This window comes from Haliotis rufescens, unplaced genomic scaffold (assembly GCF_023055435.1).
Source record: "Haliotis rufescens isolate VD_foot unplaced genomic scaffold, xgHalRufe1.0.p SCAF_134, whole genome shotgun sequence".
Lineage (NCBI taxonomy): Eukaryota > Metazoa > Mollusca > Gastropoda > Lepetellida > Haliotidae > Haliotis > Haliotis rufescens.
Window position 1 is genome coordinate 345,903 of NW_025963818.1, and position 20,970 is coordinate 366,872.

The window sequence follows — 20,970 nt, forward strand, 5'->3', positions numbered from 1 at the left end:
ATGATCATGTACATGCTCACAAATGAACTTTATGCTGCAGTTATGAATGACAAGCTCTGGCTTAGTATTTAATAACGCAGACATGCATGTATCATGTATTAGAGGATGGGATAAGGAGACAAGAGTTAAAACATGTTTCAGGTGTGCATCAGATTCAGCCTGCAGTTGCCTGATTTTCACTTCACCGTCACACATTGACTTCAGCAACAGTTTCAGGGACTGGTCATCAAGTTGACTTGTGTCCTTATGAAGATCACGTTGAAGATAAAACAGAGACCTTTCAAAAAACGTTTCCTTGAGCTCTTGAAAAGGTACGTGAGTTGAGAAAAGTTTGCATGCCAGAGGGAAACCAACAGTTTCCTCGTATGCAACAATTGTAGTCACATCAACGTCAGTTTCACATTTATAGTGACTTTTGTGTTTGAACCATATGGCCTTCTTCTCTTCCATTTTTTATTTGATTTTGTCAAGTCTACCACTGAAGAGTTTTGGAAAAATATATGGCCTTCAAGTTTTGACATTGCACATTCAAGGTTGTTGCTATCTGTGGTGAATATAACATACATGTTTGGATTGTCGGTCCTCCTCTGGTCCACTCCTCGTGTTTGCTGGAGAGTGTGGTAGCTTGTTTCCAGCTTGGTTTTCCACTGTTCCAGGTGCCCATGGAGCTCATAGAGAACCTGTCTCAGGCGATGCACATCCATAGATCCACCCTTCTGAAATATGTCATCGAATATGACACACACGTCCTTGCCCCGACCTAGGCAATCAGACAACTGAACAGTCCCAACATCCTCAAACAGTACCAGCTCATACCCCTGCCTCCTGTATTCAGCTCCCAGCATCAGGGCCATGGATGTTTTACCAGATCCTGGAGCACCACTTATTGTGACATGGCCAAACGTCTTCAGCTTCTCTTTCACTAAGTTGAAACTCTCAGTTTCAATGAATAGATCTTTGATATCCTTCATCTGGTATGGCAGATCTGTTTAGGTAAAACAAACAGATATAAATTATATATCCTTGCGGGATGATGAATCGTGAGAAAAACATATTTCCTAAAGAAAATTGTCTTCACTTGAAATGTATCCAAATGGACTAACGCAGAAATTGAATGGTCACATTTGTCTAATAATAAAATGGTGAATGTATGACGAGTAAAAATCTACCATCAAGCAATTTGTTTATTGACTTTAAATATCAGGCAATATGTATATCGGCTGATTCAAACAACATGAGATTGGATTTTAGACAGATTGACTGAAATGAAGATCGAAGTCACTTTATTGTACATATTGCCTGATTCTACACATCTGTATCATATATACTGCTAAAAACAAACCGGATATGACGGAACCCAGTTCATACCTTTTGTTAGTTTCTCTCCGTCTGAATGGCTCATCTCCTGAATATCCTCATCTCTTGGCGATGCTGTCAGAACAATAAACTCAATGGATTCACTGTGCATATCTGAAGCTTGTGGGTTGCAGCATTACTCGTTTGAATATAACGTCTGTGTTGAAGATTACCTTGTCTATGTTCCATAAAGCTAAGAATTTGAATAGACTGAAACAATTGCGTCTATTGTATAACAACGTATACAATTGAGTGAGTGAGTATGGTTTTACGCCACCTTTAGCAATATTCCAGCAATATCATGGCGGGGAACATCAGAAATGGGCTTCACACATTGTACCCATGTATGTAATCAAACCCGGGTCTTGGGCGTTCGCTCTAACGCTCTAACCACTAGGCTACCCGCCTGCCCCACACAACGTATACAAGAGAGCAACAATGTCACTTTATAGTACTCCACATTCATTAAATAATTGCAACAATACTAAAAAGATCAGAGTGTACTCACTGCACTGACCTGCTTCAGGCTGCTGCTCAATCAAGCGCACTGGAACATATTTTACGTTATATATTATTTTACTATCAAATGAAACATTCCAAACAAATAAGCCAAAGGTTTTGACAACATTATGATTATTTTGTAATGGAACGTGAGCAGTTTTCTGGGGTACATTTACATCGTGATATCAAATAAGTTTTACTTTTGCTCTTTACACATGATTCGACTTCAATTTCAGACACTATAAAAGACAAATTGTAGTTTTTTGTCAGAAAGGTGGGCGGCTGAATAATGGTTTGCGAATCGACACCTTATGGAAGTCACACAAGGGTATAAATATTTAGGTGGGTTTTTTTTAGCAGCAGGCTGTCATGGACAGAAGCTTTATGCAATACAGCTGTTCAAGCTAGAGTGGTATTAATCAACTTACTAAAAAACATCAATTTTATTGTTAAAAGCCTTATCCTCAAAATACTCTTTTCAGATTATTTGACGCTAGGATTTCACTTATGCTATATTAAGGGCATTCCATAAAATGAAAGAACTTGAGAAAGTTTATTTATATGTGTGCAAGTGGTTATAGAATGTTCAACGATATACACCGAGTAGCATTGTATTGGGTGAATTTGGCAGATTCCACTTACTTCTTAATGCAGCGATGAGAGCAACTAGCTTGAGGCGAGTACTAATAATTGCCTATATTGCTTCATTCAACATAAATTAGTGACATTTTAGTCAGAAATAGTTTGTAATACCCTTTAGGTCAATACTCAGAACTCGATATGCATATGGTTTTCATTTGGTGATACATTGCATTGGTGGGGGTGGGTTGTGCGGGTCGTGCGGGGTGTTTTAGAAGTGCTGTTGGGCAACAAACAATTCCTCTCTTTCTTGTAAATTGTGTTTGTGGCGGGTGCAGACGGTATATTAAGACATTACCCTTTGAACGCAAACCTGGCGCCATCTGTTATGTTGCAGTGGTAATGCGTTAGCAGTTAGATGCAACGCTGATAAATTAGAGTAACCTCCCTTAGTATATATACTGAGTCAAAACTCCGTCCCCGCGAATGACACCCTCATTTCCTCCCGGTACAACGAGTGAGTAAGGAGCTCTGTTTACATATGTCGTTACATCCGGAAGTGACTTCTCGGAGCGAATCGTTTCTGGAAGGTCAGGTGTACCTGTATGAGGACGATTCGTGGGCGATTCAATGTCTCCTTCTAATTCACTTGCGACGTATATCAGAAAATACGGACTTTATTCTGCCTGCTTCCAACACAGTTTACTGTTTAGATACCCATTGTATTGACTTTATAATTTGTTGATTATTGATTGTTCTTGTGGGGTTATTTACTGATTTCACAAAAAAAAGATGTTTTGTGTGTACCGTTTTCTGGGTTAGCCTTCAAGTTTCAACTTTTTGGGATTAAACACTTACACATGACTTATTTTCAAAGATCTATTCATATAAGTTCATTATTTCATTTTCGGAGTAATAAGCTCTGGAATGATTAGTCTCTAAAGTTGGCGTTCAATATAATGTCCAATGGTCGCTATATACGTTTACCTAAAAAAATGTTTTCGATTCATATACCTTTTATATTCATCTCTGTATTGTCTTTTCCCTGATTCAAAACTGATTGTGGTCTGGTGTTGATGTTAATGATCGTCAGTACCTCAGGGAAATAAATGATTCAGGAATAGTGTTTAGGGAACAATACAATCAGCAGCAAGGGCCTTATATATTATACGTGGACATGTGGATACCTGGCCACCTATATCTTCATTACTTTTGAATGCGCTATACTTACGATTTTCATAAGCCCTGCAAAGAAAAGAATACATATGTCTTACAAAGTATGTCACACTCAGGTACACATCATTAGAGACAGATATACGTACAGCATAGATCATAACAACACTTAGCTACGAGATGGTGATTTATTAATCCTGTACCTCTCATTTCTTCAAGGGAGAAACGTGTACAACAATGTATTTATTCATGATTCATTTACTGTTCACTGCTGGTTTGTCTTTTATGGCCAGTGGAATATGTTTCAGCGGATAATCAAGACTTTATATTTACCTGTTATCTGAACGCCCCTCTTTCCGTTTTCTTCTCGACTTGTTCCTCCTTCTGCAAAACATCAGAAGCAAAAACCAAGTATTGCAAGTAATATTTGGTATTATTTCACATTAAATTTTGCACTTGTAATAGTGATATGGTGTGACCCACCATGAAATAAGTCCGTTATGAGTGAAATATGACATTTGACATCTGATTCTTTTAAAACTACAGGTTTTTAGGATCATCTAGATACAATTTACAAGTCAAGCAACAATTCATATGCATTGCAGAGATACATGGCATCAAACATTTGTATTGTAGAGACACATAGCATCAAACATTTGTATTGTAGAGACACATAGCATCAAACATTTGTATTGCAGAGATACATGACATCAAACATTTGTATTGCAGAGATACATGGCATCAAACATATGTATTGCAGAGATACATGGCATCAAACATTTGTATTGTAGAGACACATAGCATCAAACATTTGAACTGATTTTCTGCAAAATCTCATTTTCAGTCTTGATATACTAACTGTTGCTATAATTTAGATATAGTGACTGATTATTCGAATTCTGAAATGTTTTGAAATAATGTTTTTATTACATCACTAACGAACAAGAGAAAAATAAAATATGTCTGTATAGTCCTGAGACTTGACGTACGGAAGTAAGTTGACGTCAAACGTCTTTCCTTTTGACGTCACAGCAAAATTATATCCTTCCTTATCTTTTCCCTGGGGGGTCACAATATGTATACTTATTTTTTTCCCAATAAATGGAACATGCACGACGCCTTACACCCTACTATTGATACTGTGGAAAATGTCAGCAAGGATGAGTATTGTTTCATTTCATTCAACAATGACACTCTGAATCATACACGTGTTGAGTAAAACATAGACTTACAGTCTGAGCACCACCACAGCAAGGATGATAGCAACGATGATACTGACGATGATCACAGGGACAAGAATCGCAGCAAGATTCGTGGGTTGTGTTGTGGTAGTGTCGATAGGACCGTTCGTGGTTGAGTCAATAGAACCTTTCGTAGATGCGTCTACTAAAACATGTTTTCAAAAACAAGAATAATAATACACATCTACAATGGAACGAACAATAGTTCAGATGTAAATATGTGTGTGTTTTCAAAATCACGTGTGTGTGTGTGTGTGTGTGTGTGTGTGTGTGTGTGTGTGTGTGTGTGTGTGTGCGTGATTTAATATGCTACATCATAAGTGTAGTATTGCTGTCTCACAGGGACGACAACAGACATGACACTTTTTTTCCAATATCTGAAAATGTGTAGCTATAAGATCACATTTCCACTTTCCATTATAGTTTAAAACTACAGTTATGTTTGCAAAAACAATTCACAAGCTTCAATTCATATTTATGACAGAGAAACATGACATCAAACATTTGAACTAATTTTCCGATGTATAACTGTTTATGTAATAATTGCAGTTTTAAGACATAGTGTCTGGTGAATTTAAGTAGAGCTGTATGCTGAAATGTTTTGAAATAATATTTTCTATTACATTACGAACTATCGAGAGTAAGATATTTTGATACAGTCAGACCTCACTCAAGAACGTTGACGTCAAACGTCTTTATGACGTCAACGCACATTTGTACCAAAGCTCCGATAAGGTCCCTTCTCCTGGTGGGTCGCATATCATGCATTTATCAGAAAACATACTGAGGCAAAAACGAAAGGCAATAAACAACTCAGGAATCTATAGTTGAAATATGCCATGTGCCAGCAACAAACACAACTAGGCATCCTATCCTATCTTTATCTTTATGTCCAGTATAATTTGATTTGGTTGAGAATCTCGGGCCACAGTGCAGGGTAAATACGATTTATTAAATACACTACTTCAACATACTGAATGAAATATTTTGCTTATTGGATCAGAACAATATTACGACGCAAATAAAGTCAATCTAGATCAACATTAATCTTAACGGAACTGAATCAATTGAAAATCAAACCTTGTAAAATGTTACAATAGTCGCCTGTGTAGCTTCCACTACAGCCAAACGTGCAGATGCCATTTTGGCGATTACAGATGTTTCTCAAGCAGTTCTTGCTGCAGGCTTGATCACAGAGATCCTCAAACCACCCCGGCACACACCCCTCCGAGCACCTCCCTGTCTCCTTGTGGCAGTGCCTGATGTTTCTCCCTGGATTGGCGATACAGTTGGAAGGGCAGTCTTTGCTGCAGTTTTCTCCATATTTTCCCCAATTGCAGCTGTCTTGTCCGTGTGCTGTAAGTAGTGAAAAGTTGAAATAGAAATAAAAGGGTCAGACCACATTGACAATCACGTTATAGTTATGTAGTGTATACAATAGAGCAGTGGTGTCTGGAGTCAACATTTGGAAAAGGTCTACCGGAGGTATATCAGGATGTATTTGTTATCAACGGAAAGCTTGGAAAATCTAATCAGGCATGAACATGTCTAAGGAGGTGTTTCCATTATTTAGAGTTAGTGAGTTGGGTTAAACGCCAATTTTTAACAGTATTCCAATTATATCGCGGCTTGTCAGCTTAATGTGGGAGGAAAAAAAGCAGACGACAGAAGTCGGAAAGACTGTCCAAAGGTAAGTATCGGTCTCACCTGACAGCCAACTGATAGAAGTAATAGTTAAGGTAAGTTGTGTATTCACTTTTTGTCAAGAAAATGATATATTATTTTTTAAAAGCATGTAATTTACTAGCATCAGTAGAGGATTCTTCGAAGGTCCCGTCATTATGTGGTGGTCTTTATAGACAGGGTTGTGTTGTATTTATATGGACAGAGGTGTCAGTCTGTGGTTCATGTTGTTACTCTGTCTGATGCTTAGCATTAAGATGATAAAACAAGGTCTGGTCGACTCAGAGCCAGTGTCTGATTGATGTGACCATGGTAAATTGTTATATGGCATCTATGACACTGGCATTAGTTCCGACTAGTACAAAGTAGAGTGGCGTGTGTGCGTGCGTGCGTGTGTGTGTGTGTGTGTGTGCGTTTGTGTGTGCGTTTGTGTGTGTGTGTGTGTGTGTCTGTCTGTCTGTCTGTCTGCCTTGTATCATTTCAGTACTCACTGACTATCAGCAGAGTTTAGTAGAGTACAAGCACGGCTCGGGGGGCATCCATGTTTGTACCACCTGCAAATAAAAATAAATAGTTGTCAAATTTAGCTGGGATTCTTTTGCATAATTGATTCCTCCCAAGTCCAACCAAAATGTATGATTCAACATGTCAAAGAATAAGGCTGGAACCTGCTGTATTAAATCACCAATTACTACATATTAACGTGTCTGCTACAGGATACCACACCGACGTGACTGTACTAACACCGGCCTAGATGTGACTGTACTAACACCGACCTAGATGTGACTGTACTAACACCGATCTAGACGTGACTGAACTAACACCGATTTAGACGTGACTGTACTAACACCGAGCTAGATGTGACTGTACTAACACTGACCTAGATGTGAATGTACAAACACCGACCTAGATGTGACTGTACTAACACCGATCTAGATGTGACTGAACTAACACCGATTTAGACGTGACTGTACTAACACCGACCTAGATGTGACTGTACTAACACTGACCTAGATGTGACTGTACTAACACCGACCTAGATATGACTGTACTAACACCGATCTAGACGTGACTGAACTAACACCGGCCTAGACGTGACTGTACTAACACCGACCTAGATGTGACTGTACTAACACTGACCTAGATGTGACTGTACTAACACCGACCTAGATATGACTGTTCTAACACCGAGCTAAATGTGACTGTACTAACACTGACCTAGATGTGAATGTACAAACACCGACCTAGATGTGACTGTACTAACACCGATCCAGATGTGACTGAACTAACACCGACCTAGACGTGACTGTACTAACACCGACCTAGATGTGACTGTACTAACACTGACCTAGATGTGACTGTACTTACACCGACAAAGATATGACTGTACTAACACCGATCTAGACGTGACTGAACTAACACCGACCTAGACGTGACTGTACTAACACCGACCTAGATCTGACTGTACTTACACCAACCTAGATGTGACTGTACTAACATCGACCAATATGTGACTGTAATAACACCGACCTAGTTGTGACTGTAATAACACCGACCTAGATGTGACTGTACTAACACCGACCTAGATCTGACTGTACTTACACCGACCTAGATGTGACTGTACTAACACCGACCTAGACGTGACTGTACTAACACCGACCTAGATGTGACTGTACTAACACCGACCTAGGTGTGACTGTACTAACACCGACCTAGATGTGACTGTACTAACACTGACCTAGATGTGACTGTACTAACATCGACCCAGATGTGACTGTACTAACACTGACCTAGATGTGACTGTACTTACACCGATCAGATGTGACTGTACTTATACCGACCTAGATGTGACTGCAGCTAAATTAAGTAAAGTCAGTATTCATCACCTATATTTTACTCTATCATATCAAATTATCATATTTTGTAAATGAGAGTGATAATGTATGTAAGGATCATGCATGCCCTATATCGGTTTCACGTGAAAGGCACAGAGGTGGTAAATTTTCTTGAGAACTTTCTTTGGGAGTGCTATCAGCTTCTGCTCCAGTTTCGGTGATTAATTAGATGGAGATATGTTCTTTTGGTCGTTTGATCTTTTTTTCGAAATACCCCGAACACTTACGTCAGTTGATATCGGATAAAGATGTAATTCCTGACAATGTGAATAATCATGAAATGTTGTAAAATTTACCGAACCAATAAGCATTCAAAAAAAATATTTAATCATTATTATTTATTTGGGGAATATCGTTTAGGGGGAACAGTTATTATCATAAATTTAGCGAATGCTCCCTAACCATGGTTTATGCCTGTAACATTTGTTTATTTTGTTCACACTTGTTAATGACATAGATCCACGTTACCGTGTAATATTAGTCTAATATTTTGCATCAGCTTGCTTACAACCAATTTGAATATGGCCACTCTACACATTATCATGTGAAGGAAACATCCTTGTGTACAGACTACTTATAATGCCTTGTGTATAGCGTGTTGGAAATTAACCCCCACAATAAGTTTAATACAAATATGTTGATGTATTTACGCTTTTGACAAGTCACTCTTAAACATTATCAGATAAACAAATGCAAAACTATAAAATAAAGCAAACCATGCTCAATGTCACACCAGAGTCGAAGTAAAAATAATATTTTCATGAAAGGTTATTTCACATTACTGTAGGTTTTCTTCTATACCTGGGAAACATGCCTATTCACAGATACCTGTCTTCCATGTTTGGTTGATGCTACTAACATAGCAACATACGACAGTGTTTATATGTAAGGGAAATAGGGTTGGAAAAACAAAGCAAGGCACAAAGTGAGCAGGGCTCACTTACACCCCCGACCTCTACTCCAACATCTGCTGGAGAACAATCTAAATATTGGAGATATATTGATGTCTTAACGTGTCAGCTGACTTTTCTTACAAAGCACAATGATATAACATAGCAATGGCATGATTCAAAGATGCAGTAGTGCATCAGCGGCAAGCTTTGCCGGGTACAGTACACTTGAATTTTAAATCCGGTTTATCGCCGGATTTTCCTTCAGGTCGGAAGTATACAAATATTTCTAAGTTCAAAACATGCAAAAGACAATATTTTCTCTGAAAATTCATTTATTGAAATAAGTAAAAATATTCCAAATAAAGATTAAAAATTGCTGTATTATTTGAGAAACCCAAATATTGAAATGAAACTTTTCACTGCACCTCTCCTTTTGATATGAAGTTGTTCGGTAATTATAGATTCAGCAAGAAAATGTTGTCGGAAGGGCGGACGGAATTCTCATGGTATAGAATTGGTCTCCCGCAAGCCATGAGTGTTGTGATAGGCGACTAACGGGATGGGGTGGTCAGGCTCGTTGACTTGATGAGTGTTGTAATAGGCGACTAACGGGATGGGGTGGTCAGGCTCGTTGACTTGATTGATGCATGTCATCGTATCCTATTCACGTAGATCGATGTTCTTATCCAGACCGCTGGAATATCGATGAGTGCTTCGTTAAAATACAAACGAACCTGACAAAACTAACCCTAAAACGCCTAAATATCATAATATGTATTTCCCGATGCTATAAAAGAAATGCCTTGAGTCATATCGATTTTAATTATGCCACTTCGTGGCGAACATATTCTGCATTCCCACGGCTGACACTACCACCATTACAGTGACCATTACCCACCTGAGTGACTTCCTGACAGTAAATGCGTAAACAGATCCACCATGAGGGTCCACTACACTTAATCAGAACCCGTTGTGACAGTGCGGTTTCAGCCATCAGTTTAGATCGAGAGATATCTGCAGGCTGTGAATGGATGATATTGTGTAAGATTTTATGTTTCTTAAATGTACATCCATCCCGTAGTTGATCATGCAGAGCTATACCGAGTAAGAAAGACTATTGAAGGGAAATGACGTCACATACCGAAAAGTAGCCTGTAGACACAATGTTCACCTGCACATTCGAGTACGATGGTAAACCCACAATATACACTGTAATACATAAACGTTGATTTTATACGTCACCATGTCACCGTATCACACGTTCGAGTACAATGGTAAACTCACAATATACATTGTGATATATGAACGTTGGTTTTATAGGTCACCATGTCACCATATGACACGTTCGAGTTGTATGGTAAACTCACAATATACAGTGTAATACATAAACGTTAGTTTAATAGGTCATCATGTCAATGATCCGCATAAATTGTAAATAGGCATTGTATTGACGTTTACACATTTAACTGTATGTCATGTCAATACTAAATTGCATCAGACTTATAAATATATCACCATCGGGGTTATATTCCATACAGACAGTAGTCGGTTCACCAAAGAAGCACATGGTATAACAACAAACAAATTACCAGTCGGCACGTCAAAGAAAATCGACAATGTTGAAAATCCCCGTGGCAACCGATAGCGTCTATGAAAAGAATTGCCTCAAATCTCAGCCTATCACTCTCAACTAGGGTGAGACTTCTCGATAACCGGTGAGATTGTGACAACTGTCACATCTGAATTATTAGTTTGAATGTCACGTCTGAAAACAAGGAGCGAGCCGTCATACAGTAGTAACCAGGGTAACGATATTCGGTGCTACAGAATCAAAGTATTGATGAATATACAGCATATAAACTGACGTCCAAAAGAAACTTTACCAGAGTTTGAAATCACTCCTGCTCAAAAACAACAAAACATACATGCATGAAGTAAAGTGTATTGAGAAGATCAATAGATCAACATAATCAACACTGAAAATGACAATCATACCGCGACCGACAATGACATCAGAGACCCCCAAAGCTTGGTGTGGTACAAAACTCGAGCGTTCAGAATCATGGTCAATAGGCGGAGTACATAAACAATCACTCACGTTCAATAACAAGACATTAGTAGCCTGTGTGACCACAAAATGCCAATACACGCAAAAACTCTTCAACGCACAGAAAAAGTCAGTCGTCTGATGAGGTCAAGTGGGATTTGACGCCATTCTTCTTGGAGGGCCAAGATCAGCTGCCGGTTGGCTGGAGAGTGTGGTCGTTGTCGAACACGACGATCAATCAAGTCCCAGAGGTGTACTATGGTGGACATGTCGGGTGAGCGTGCAGGCCACGGCAGGACGTTGACGTTGTTGGCTGCGAGGAAGTTAGTGACAATTCTGTCTGTACGGGCTCTAGCGTTGTCATGCTGATAAATGACCCCACGTGGCTGCTTTTGGAGAAATGGTAGGACAACTGGACGAAGAATATTATCCATGTAATGCTGGGCTGTCAAGTTTCCGTCAACGATGACCAGCGGTGTCCTCTCCTGCCCACAGATCCCTCCCCACACCATGACACTCCCTCCACCATATGGTAAGACCTCCTGCACGCAACACGCCGCCGTTCGTTCACCCCTTCGGCGGTAAACACGTTGTCTTCCATCAGCCCTAAACATACAGAATCGACTTTCGTCAGTGAAGACAACCCTCTGCCAGTCACGTCGTTGCCAACGTCGTACAGTCCGGGCCCATCACAATCGTAGACGACGATTTTGCGATGTCAATAGCTGTCCTCCGTATGGTCTAAAAGCCCTGATTCCATGAGCCCTGAGTCTCCTGGCCACTGTCTGTCAACTAACCCTGTGACCTAAGGCATTTGTCGCCGATGACGTCACTGTCAGGAAGAGATTTCGAAGGTGCAAGGTACAGTCATCATGGGGCGTGGTCACCCTGGGTCTGCCTATTATTGGCCTGTTAGCGGTCCGCCATGTCTGTCTGTAACGTTGCATCAAGATGGTAACGGCAACACGGGAGCAACCGAAGGTTCGTGCAATATGAGCGTGGGTGGTTCCCATCTGTACCCTACCCAAGGCTCGTTCACGTTGTTCGACTGTGAGTTGTGGCATTTCTTTTGTGTGTTTTTATCACTGTGGATGTCTGAGTTGCCGTTGCAATCATTTTATACCCTTGCCCGCACGTGCATTTGCAGTTGTCCGGGGTGCACGTGCATTTCACTTTTTCGCGTTTTATCTCGCAAACATGTAACAGACGATTAACATTTTCTGCATACACTATTGTTGTATGTAAGTTATGTGTTTTAGATAGACTTCATCGAAGAAAAAAATATGCTTTGTCTGAAATTTATATTTTCAGTTGGTATAGTTTCCTATGGACGTCAGTTTACATGTTAATGTGTTAAGATGATGTGACTTTCTGTAATCAGTACGATGTTCTGGTATAAGTATATACACTTAACTGTGATAACGATAGAGAGATAAATATACGCAGGTCGGGGATAGCAGTAGTTCCTTGTGTGCAGTTAAAATAGATAGGTAGGGGTTGTCATTTATTAAACAGTGTTCATAAAAGAAATGAAATATTGGTGCAGAAACAGACTAGGAATTGACACTATTACCTTGATGCAATTGCGTTGTTCAATACAAACCAAAAGGAAAAATATATTATGCGCCGTTTTATTTACTATTTATCCCTTGTTTTATGATATCAGTCATTCTTTTATTGACTCCAAAGAATGAATTTAGTTCACAAATTTGATTAAATGATATCATGAAATATTGATTGATAACGCAAAATCGATTTGAAGATATCAGCAAAAAATAATATATTAAAAAGGTTTGTGACGACCGATTAACCTTTGATCAACAGAGATGAAGGGTAGTTTATCTTGTTTGCCTATTAAGGTCTAATTAGGGAAAAAAAAAATTCAATTAGGATCAAGTCAGCTTGTCACGACTGTATAATCCCTTTACTCCTTATTCTTACTGTACATCTGGCTTCTCTACCAGTGTGCTTCATTATCTGTGTGCTATGGGTAGTTATTACTGTACATTTCTCTTCACTACCCGTGTGCTTCATTACCTGTGTGATATGTGTTATTCTTACTGTACATTTGTCTTTATCCAATTATCTGTATGATACTTGTTATCTATTTCCTGCTGTTGTCAATGTTAAGCTCTCATCACTTGGTTGTTTTCACCCGAGCTTGATAACGGTGTAGACCGCCTCCGTAATCGAATGGTAGAGCGTCCGCCAAGAGAGCGGAGGATCCGGGGTTCGATCCCCAGCCGCGTCATACCAAAAGACATTTAAAAATGTTAGTTTGTTGTTACCCTGTCTGGTGCTCGGCATTAAGGGGCTAAAACAAGGACTGGTCGGCTCAGAGTCAGTATACTGTGTCTGAGTGGGGTACTCATGTTAAACTGCGGCATGGTATCTCAGTGAGCTAGCACTATAAATCGGCATCAGTCCGGACAAGTAGAAGCAGCCACACACACACACACATACACGTGCATGCAAGTCGTTATATTAGTGCAATAATCTTGGACGCGACGTTAAACCCCATCTCACCTCAACATCGAAACGTCGCTATATACAGTAAAGCAGAAATTGTTCTCCATAAAATGGTAACTCATACACAAGGACGGTATCCATTGTTGTAATTTGATTGGCCGCATTAGGTCATGTGATTGTGTTTGACCAATCACGATCCTTATATTAGATTGCGGCAAAAGCGTCATCAGCAACCAATGTCAATCCAATAAAAAAACATATAAGAAATACTGAAATACTCCTGGTCAGGCTACTGTCAAATATTATTGATATTCAGAGATTTCTAACGATACCAAACATCGGACGAATCGTCGCACGTGTTATTTACATGTAAGACAGCTTCGAACATGGAGGTATTTCCCGGTATTTTCTCATTCCACTGAGCGGAAAAAAACACGGTTATTTTAGAAACACGTGATGATGGATCGTAATTAAGATTTATTTGATGAGCATTTTTCGAGTTCTTTAACAGAGAAAATAAAAAAAGAAATACGTTAGTGTACAGCTCTATTATGAAATCTTAAAATTGCTGAAAATCGTCATAACTTTCGCTTCCTTGGTGCTTTATCTGGACGTTATGAATGTGTTAGCTTACATTTTCTTCATCAAAAACAAATTTCATCAAGTTAAAAATGTGATGAACATAACATCCATCTGTCTACAGGTAGCACTATACTTATGTCTAAGGCAATTATACTCATCTAGCGAATAAGTGTCTTTATGTTCACATATTTTCATTTTCAATCTCTCACACTCAGCGTCAAACCATTTGTTATCAATTACATTTGATTTTATATTACGGATTTGTCGTTTCATATCATCACCAGCCAAATATATCGCTTCTACGATGTATTGCATACACCTATTAAAATTTTAAACACTATTTCTACAGATATATTAAGTAATATATTGTACGCTTTCTCTTTAAAAGGTTTTGTCGAAAGAACTCTTGTTTGTTTTAATCCGATACAAACTTAAATGGCCTATCACATTTACTTTCATTTGATAATTGTGGGTCCACGTGAGACGAACGTAATTTCAATGTAGGCGGAAGATGTGCTGTGTCAGTACGTGACGGTATCGTAAAATCACTCGTGTACTCGAAAGGCTAAGATGAGGCAATAACATTATCAATTACACTTGCGCCATTTGCACATATAAACGTATAATCTCCCACTTGAGAATCAGTGTGACATGGTTCGTTCATAATATGAACATTTAACACTGAGCATAGATCTAATAGACATTTACCGAAATTATTTACAGTTTTGTCAGCTGAGAATCGCTGGACTTTAAAATAATCAAGAAGGAAATCCCACATGGAGTGATTTTAACTTTCAAAGCGGTCAATTATATAGTCCTCAACAAAATATAAACATTCGGGAGATTAGATAGTACGTCCATAAATCTATCTTTAAATATTGTTATTCCATTTGTTCAATACAAGCCAAGAGTGGACCCTTCTGGGTGGACATACACACATGACTATAGTAAATCAGAATCAAGACTCAATAAAGTTTTGTTAAATAATATTTAAACAGAGTTTTCTGTTATTTTGTACCATTTTACATATTTGAAGAACTATCTTATTATCAATACTAATATCCCACCAAAATGTCTTCCACTGTTCGATATTTTATCCGCATCCTTAGTAATAACTTTATGATCTGGGAAAACATATTCTAAATCAAAACTGTTAGTCCATGTTTCAGTTATTCAAACTATGTCAAAAGACTTTATATAGTTCAAGAAGTCAGTTTCTGTTAAATTTTGTGAAATACCGGAAATGTTCTAAAACATGAAATTCACAAACAAGTGTTCAGATATATCACATGTGTCTGTTTCTATGGCATCATGAAGAGTCATATAATCTCTGGTGCTGTCTCTATCATGCCCCTGGCCCCATTCCTATCTGGTCTGTCCCCTGACGGACGGGCGAGTTTTGGATATGTCAGTCGCCCTGATCCAGTTGCAGATCGTCGTTGATGTTCATCACCAGTGTCAACGTTCCTGTGTGGGCCAAGAGGGTACGGTTGTGCCCTTAAAAGTCAGTGATTGTAGACTTTTATTTAGTCAAGCACTTTTCAGGTCTTGTCTTTGCTTTCAGTGTAATTTCCATCTCGTTTCTCTGGAATACTGTATTAAACAATGTTGTTTCGCCTGCTTCTCCTTTCCTGGTCTTCTGATCGAGCTTCTTGGTCCCGATAGTAACTTTCAGCTTTCACTGCCTTTTCACTCAGTGCGTCAATGTCAATTCTCATTATCTCTAGGGACGCGCCAGAAACTAATGATTGTGGGTTCGAATCCCTGTTCGCCCCGATTATGTGTCTAGGTTTGTCAGCACCATACCCGTGTTCGTGGGTTTCACCGAAGTGGTAAACGTCAAGGACCTGCATCTCTTCGCAGGACTAAGACACTTTTCAACAATTTTCACCCAAGTTTGGTACATGTTTTCATCCAATCTTAATCATGGGCTGGAGTGGTGCCTTGCTCTATTTTGGAATACAAAAACGTGTTCCTGTTTCCATTGACCTTGACTTTGTTCATAGTGATGTGTTTATCCGGACCATATATCTAAACTAATAAGTACTCTTTCTTGAAAGTGTGCACACACAAAGACCAGAAGACTGGTAGGGATTTTGGAATATATTTTGTCTGTTTCCATGGCAACAAGTTTGATTTTGACTCTGTTCATAGTGGTGTGTATCTGACGTAGAAATACAAAGTTCCGAATCCCAATTCGATGGTATTGATTTGGTAGCTGGTAGGGATTTTATATATGTTGTTTCCATGGCAACAACTTTGATATAATTGGTATTGATTTGATAGCTGAATAACTAATCTTGGATATGGACAGATAGATTAGATAGACATTCTGTCATCAGTTTGGACTCACAGTAACAGTCAGATGATTGCTGCCTTTGATTTCAAGTTGGCAAGTCGATTGGCTGGGCTACAAGATTTAACGTACCAATCAGAATGCGAGTTGAAAACCAGTCTCAGTGTTTTTGTGCCAGTCCCATTAATTGGTGAGAAACTCAACATTGAAAAGCAAATGACATCCCTCATGATAAGGATGTCTTCATGTCCAGTAAAACTGGTGGTGGCTTTTGCTTCTAGGTAATGGGAGTTACGCCCTTACCCGTTCCCTTTCCCTTATGTCGATTTGATTCATCAATACAATTTTAATGAAAATAAAGAGCAGGTTATCGCAAGAACCACGGGAATGGAGCCAGGTGTTAGAGTAGATTCACCGAACTACTGGCCATGGAGATATAGGGGATGGACTCAGGTGAACATTTAATAACATGGAAGAGAAGGCAGGAAACCGTGTCCAACCAGGAAGTGATTTGTAGCGTAGACAAGTTGGACTCCCCAAAGTGAGCTGTCCGTATCCGCATCTGCAGCAACCTTCCTTCACAGAAGATACTACAGTGCACACAACACAAGACTTAATAAAAACAAACACTGTGTCAAGTGTTCACGTTGTTTATTATAACATAAGAACATTGTACATGAAATAATGCAATGAACTGTCATTTGAGATACCATTACTAGTCGGAATTTATCCAAGGTAATAAGAAAAGTAACTAATCGCAGCTCGCATTGAAGATACTCTTGCGGTTATCCAAGCGGTTGATAGATAACTAACAGTGTTAGCTAAGACTTTAGTTAATCATCACAATGGTAAACAATTAATTCCAATTTATCTACTAACTTTTTTTGTCTTGATATTGGTTATTTCTGATGATAATTCACATTCAGTTTTCTTGCTTTGCACTTCAAAGGCGATTTTATTGAATATCTAAAACATCTAGGATATCAATACCGGACTGAACCAAGGTTTCTGCTTGAAGTCATGGTTTTAAGCATGTCCTGTTATCCGGCAGCACCCTATAATGTGCCATGTGGAATGTCTCTCTATGACTTCCTGAAATGTTGCAAACTATGAAGATTGCAACATATATTCAAGCATCTTCATCTCATAAAATGCACACGTGGATAATACTGCATGCTCATGAGAGCCAGGCATCTTCGTCTCATAAAATGCATACGTGGATAATACTGCATGCTCATGATAGCCACAAGAAGATGGCCGTACGTGTACAATGAAAATGAAGTATTAAATGATGAGTCCTTATTCTCAGGTTCTCCTTCATAAAAAGACGAAATTTGCAGAATCAGGGCTTAAAAACACGAGATGCTTCCTGTGCAACTATATGTTTACGTTTTTATATAGAAACATATAATGTAAAACTGTATATGTTGTCAGGCTTCTATGTGACATATCTTGTATGAATATTAAAATGATCTAATGCTACATGGGAATATACACACGCATAAGCATGGTAGTTATTCTATTTGATGATACAATCAAATCAAAGCTAATGATACATTCGAGGAGTGGTGATCATGTGTTGATATTGTAAAAAATATTTGTCAACTTGCATACATATATTGTCTATTTAACAACATTGTTTCATCGTTGCCTCCTTCTGTTTTCATGTGTGTTTCACCACCTGTTAAAAGGTAAATTTTAGAAAGCAGCAAATGTTTGTTAGAAATATCATTGAAATTGACATCGCCTAAGGTTTTGGGAAATGTTTTTTAAAGTGTGTGAGGTCCTCATAACCACAACAAGGATCTACTGCAAACAATAATCATTGATAAATATGAAGCAATAAACTACATTTAATCAGTGATTGTTTATCTAAAAAGAGCACATCCTTGTCAATGTTGTTTTACAATTGATTTCTGCCTGGTGTCGATTATATAACAAGTCTACAACCTTAGTCATTGCGGCTTTCCAGAGGTGCTGCTGTTTACAGAAACATATGTTCTGCAGAAACAAATACTCGCCTAAAGCAGGAGAGCGCTTTGATTGTAATACAAAACAGAACAACATTACTGCCCAATTGTTTCAACAATAGGAGTTTCAACACCTGTCAAACATTTGAGGTAAATAGCATGATTCTACTTTTCTAATTATGTAGGGTCTCTCCACAATGTCTTGTAGTAGTAAAATAGGTGTTCAAAGTTGGTAAAATTGCCACAAGAATATCACATCTTTCTATATGAATAGAAATGACAAAGCATCATTCATATGAAATCTCCTCTTGAATGTATGTTTTTTTAGATGGTAATACTAAAGACATCAGTAGATGCAAATACCGTTTGACAAAAACACATATTTTTAATCTGATTATTACATTATTTGGCTGCCAAATCTAAAAACAATTGAAATTGTGAAGAACTAAATCTCTGTTTGGAGATTTAAAAAAAATGCTATTGCCTGCAATAGCCCAGGCCAATCCTTTCATATTGTATAGATTCTAAGATCCGGGTAAGAAGAGGCCTGCAGCAAACCATGCTTGCCGTAAAAGGTGACTATGCTTGTCGTAAAAGGCGTCTAACGGGATCGGGTGGCCAGGCTCGCTGACTTGGTTGATGCATGTCATCGATCCCAATTGCGTGGGTCGATGCTCATGATGTCAATCACTGGATTGTCTTGTCATGACTCGATTATTTACATTCAGTTTTGTTGCTTTGCAGTTGTTCATGCTACGTTCAAAGGCGATTTAATTGAATATCTAAAAAAATCTAAGATAATAATACCGGTAGATATCATGTTTTCTGCTTGAAATCATGGTTTTAAGCATGTCCTATTATCCGGCAGCACCCCATAATTTGCCATGTAGAATGTGTCCGTATGACGTCCTGAAATGTTGCAAACTATGAAGATTGCAAAATATATTCAGTCATCTTCATCTCATAAAATGCATACATGGATAATACTGCATGCTCATGATAGCCACAAGATTATGGCCGTACGTGTACAATGAAAATGAAGTATATAATGATGAGTAACAATGTTTTTCTTTTTTGTCACTATTCTCAGATTCTCCTTCATAATAAGACGAAATTTGCAGAATCAGGGCTTAAAAACATGACATGCTTCCTGTGCAACTATGTGTTTACTTTTATATATATAAACACATCATGTAAAATTGCATAGCCACAACACGGATCTACTGCATAACATAATCATTATTAAATATTAAGCATAAACTACATTTAATCAGTGATTCTTTATCTTGAAGAAGCACATCCTTGTCAATGTTGTTTTAAAATAAATTTCTGTCTGGTGTCGATGCCCATGATGTCAATCACTCGATTGTCCATGCTCGATTATTTACAGACTGCCGTCATATTGCTGGAATATTGCTGAGTGCGGCATTAGACAACACCCAACCAACCTTCCAGTTTGCTACTGGATGGAAACTTGTTGAACGTATGCATAGATAAGTTTGTCAGTCAATGCTGATACAGCATTTAATGTACAATATAAGCCTTGTTGTAGTTTTCAGTGTAGAGTGTCTCTGTGCACACATGATGTGACTTTTCCAGTCTTACCAAAGATGTCATAAGTACATTCCATGGAGTCACTGTCTTGTCTTGTTTGCCTTCTTGTTGTTTTATGATTTGTCTGCTCCCGAACTTGCAGGTGACAAACCAATATTGACCTTTGAGTTGATATCGAAATAATCAATGGCATATTTCAACATTACAAGTTGTCCGTGATGACGAGCAAGATGTAAAAGATTATGTCAGTCTTAGTCGACCAGAGTACGGTCAGCACTGCAGGACACCAAGTATCTGTACACGGCAATGTGACCTCAACGGACTGCTCTCGTCAGAGGAGTCTTGCCATTCCTTCCTCTTGTGTTGATGTCAAAGCTGTCAATAACATCCTCTACAGTGGCCTCATTAGAGCCTTAGGGAAACTTGCCGGTTTTTATTCAGATGATACACATCTGATCTCATTCCTGATATCACAAGGGCATTCCATGGTGTGACGTTCCTCTCTGACTCTCTACCTGATGACAGTTTTTCTATGATTTGCTTGCAGTCTACTTTAAGGGCAAGATCTAAGGCGTCAACCCCTTCGTTGTCAACTGGTGACAAATCTGCGCCTCTACTTTGCAAGTATTCAAATACTGCAACTTTACCATGCAATACTGATGTCATGATGCATGTTAAACCAGCCTTGTCTTTAGTGTTTATATCAAACCTGTCTGAGATGTGTTTCACAA

At 38.7% G+C, this 20,970-nt stretch overlaps 1 protein-coding gene and 1 long non-coding RNA gene across 4 annotated transcripts in view; both read right to left on the reverse strand.

The window, feature by feature from the left end:
* Nucleotides 1–380: 380 nt before the first annotated feature.
* Nucleotides 381–20,970, reverse strand: part of LOC124118684 — a 49,918-nt gene continuing 29,328 nt past the window's right edge. For all 3 annotated transcript variants that reach the window (XM_048394938.1, XM_048394939.1, XM_048394937.1), the window contains exon 8: nt 381–985. In XM_048394938.1, the coding sequence (XP_048250895.1) occupies nt 381–985 (605 nt within the window). The remainder of the gene's footprint in view (nt 986–20,970) is intronic.
* LOC125378952 lies at nt 3,957–7,079 on the reverse strand. Its single transcript, XR_007220543.1, has 4 exons — nt 7,025–7,079; nt 5,931–6,206; nt 4,842–4,995; nt 3,957–3,993 (listed from the first exon to the last, which is right to left on the reverse strand). It is a non-coding gene; the product is annotated as an uncharacterized LOC125378952 (long non-coding RNA).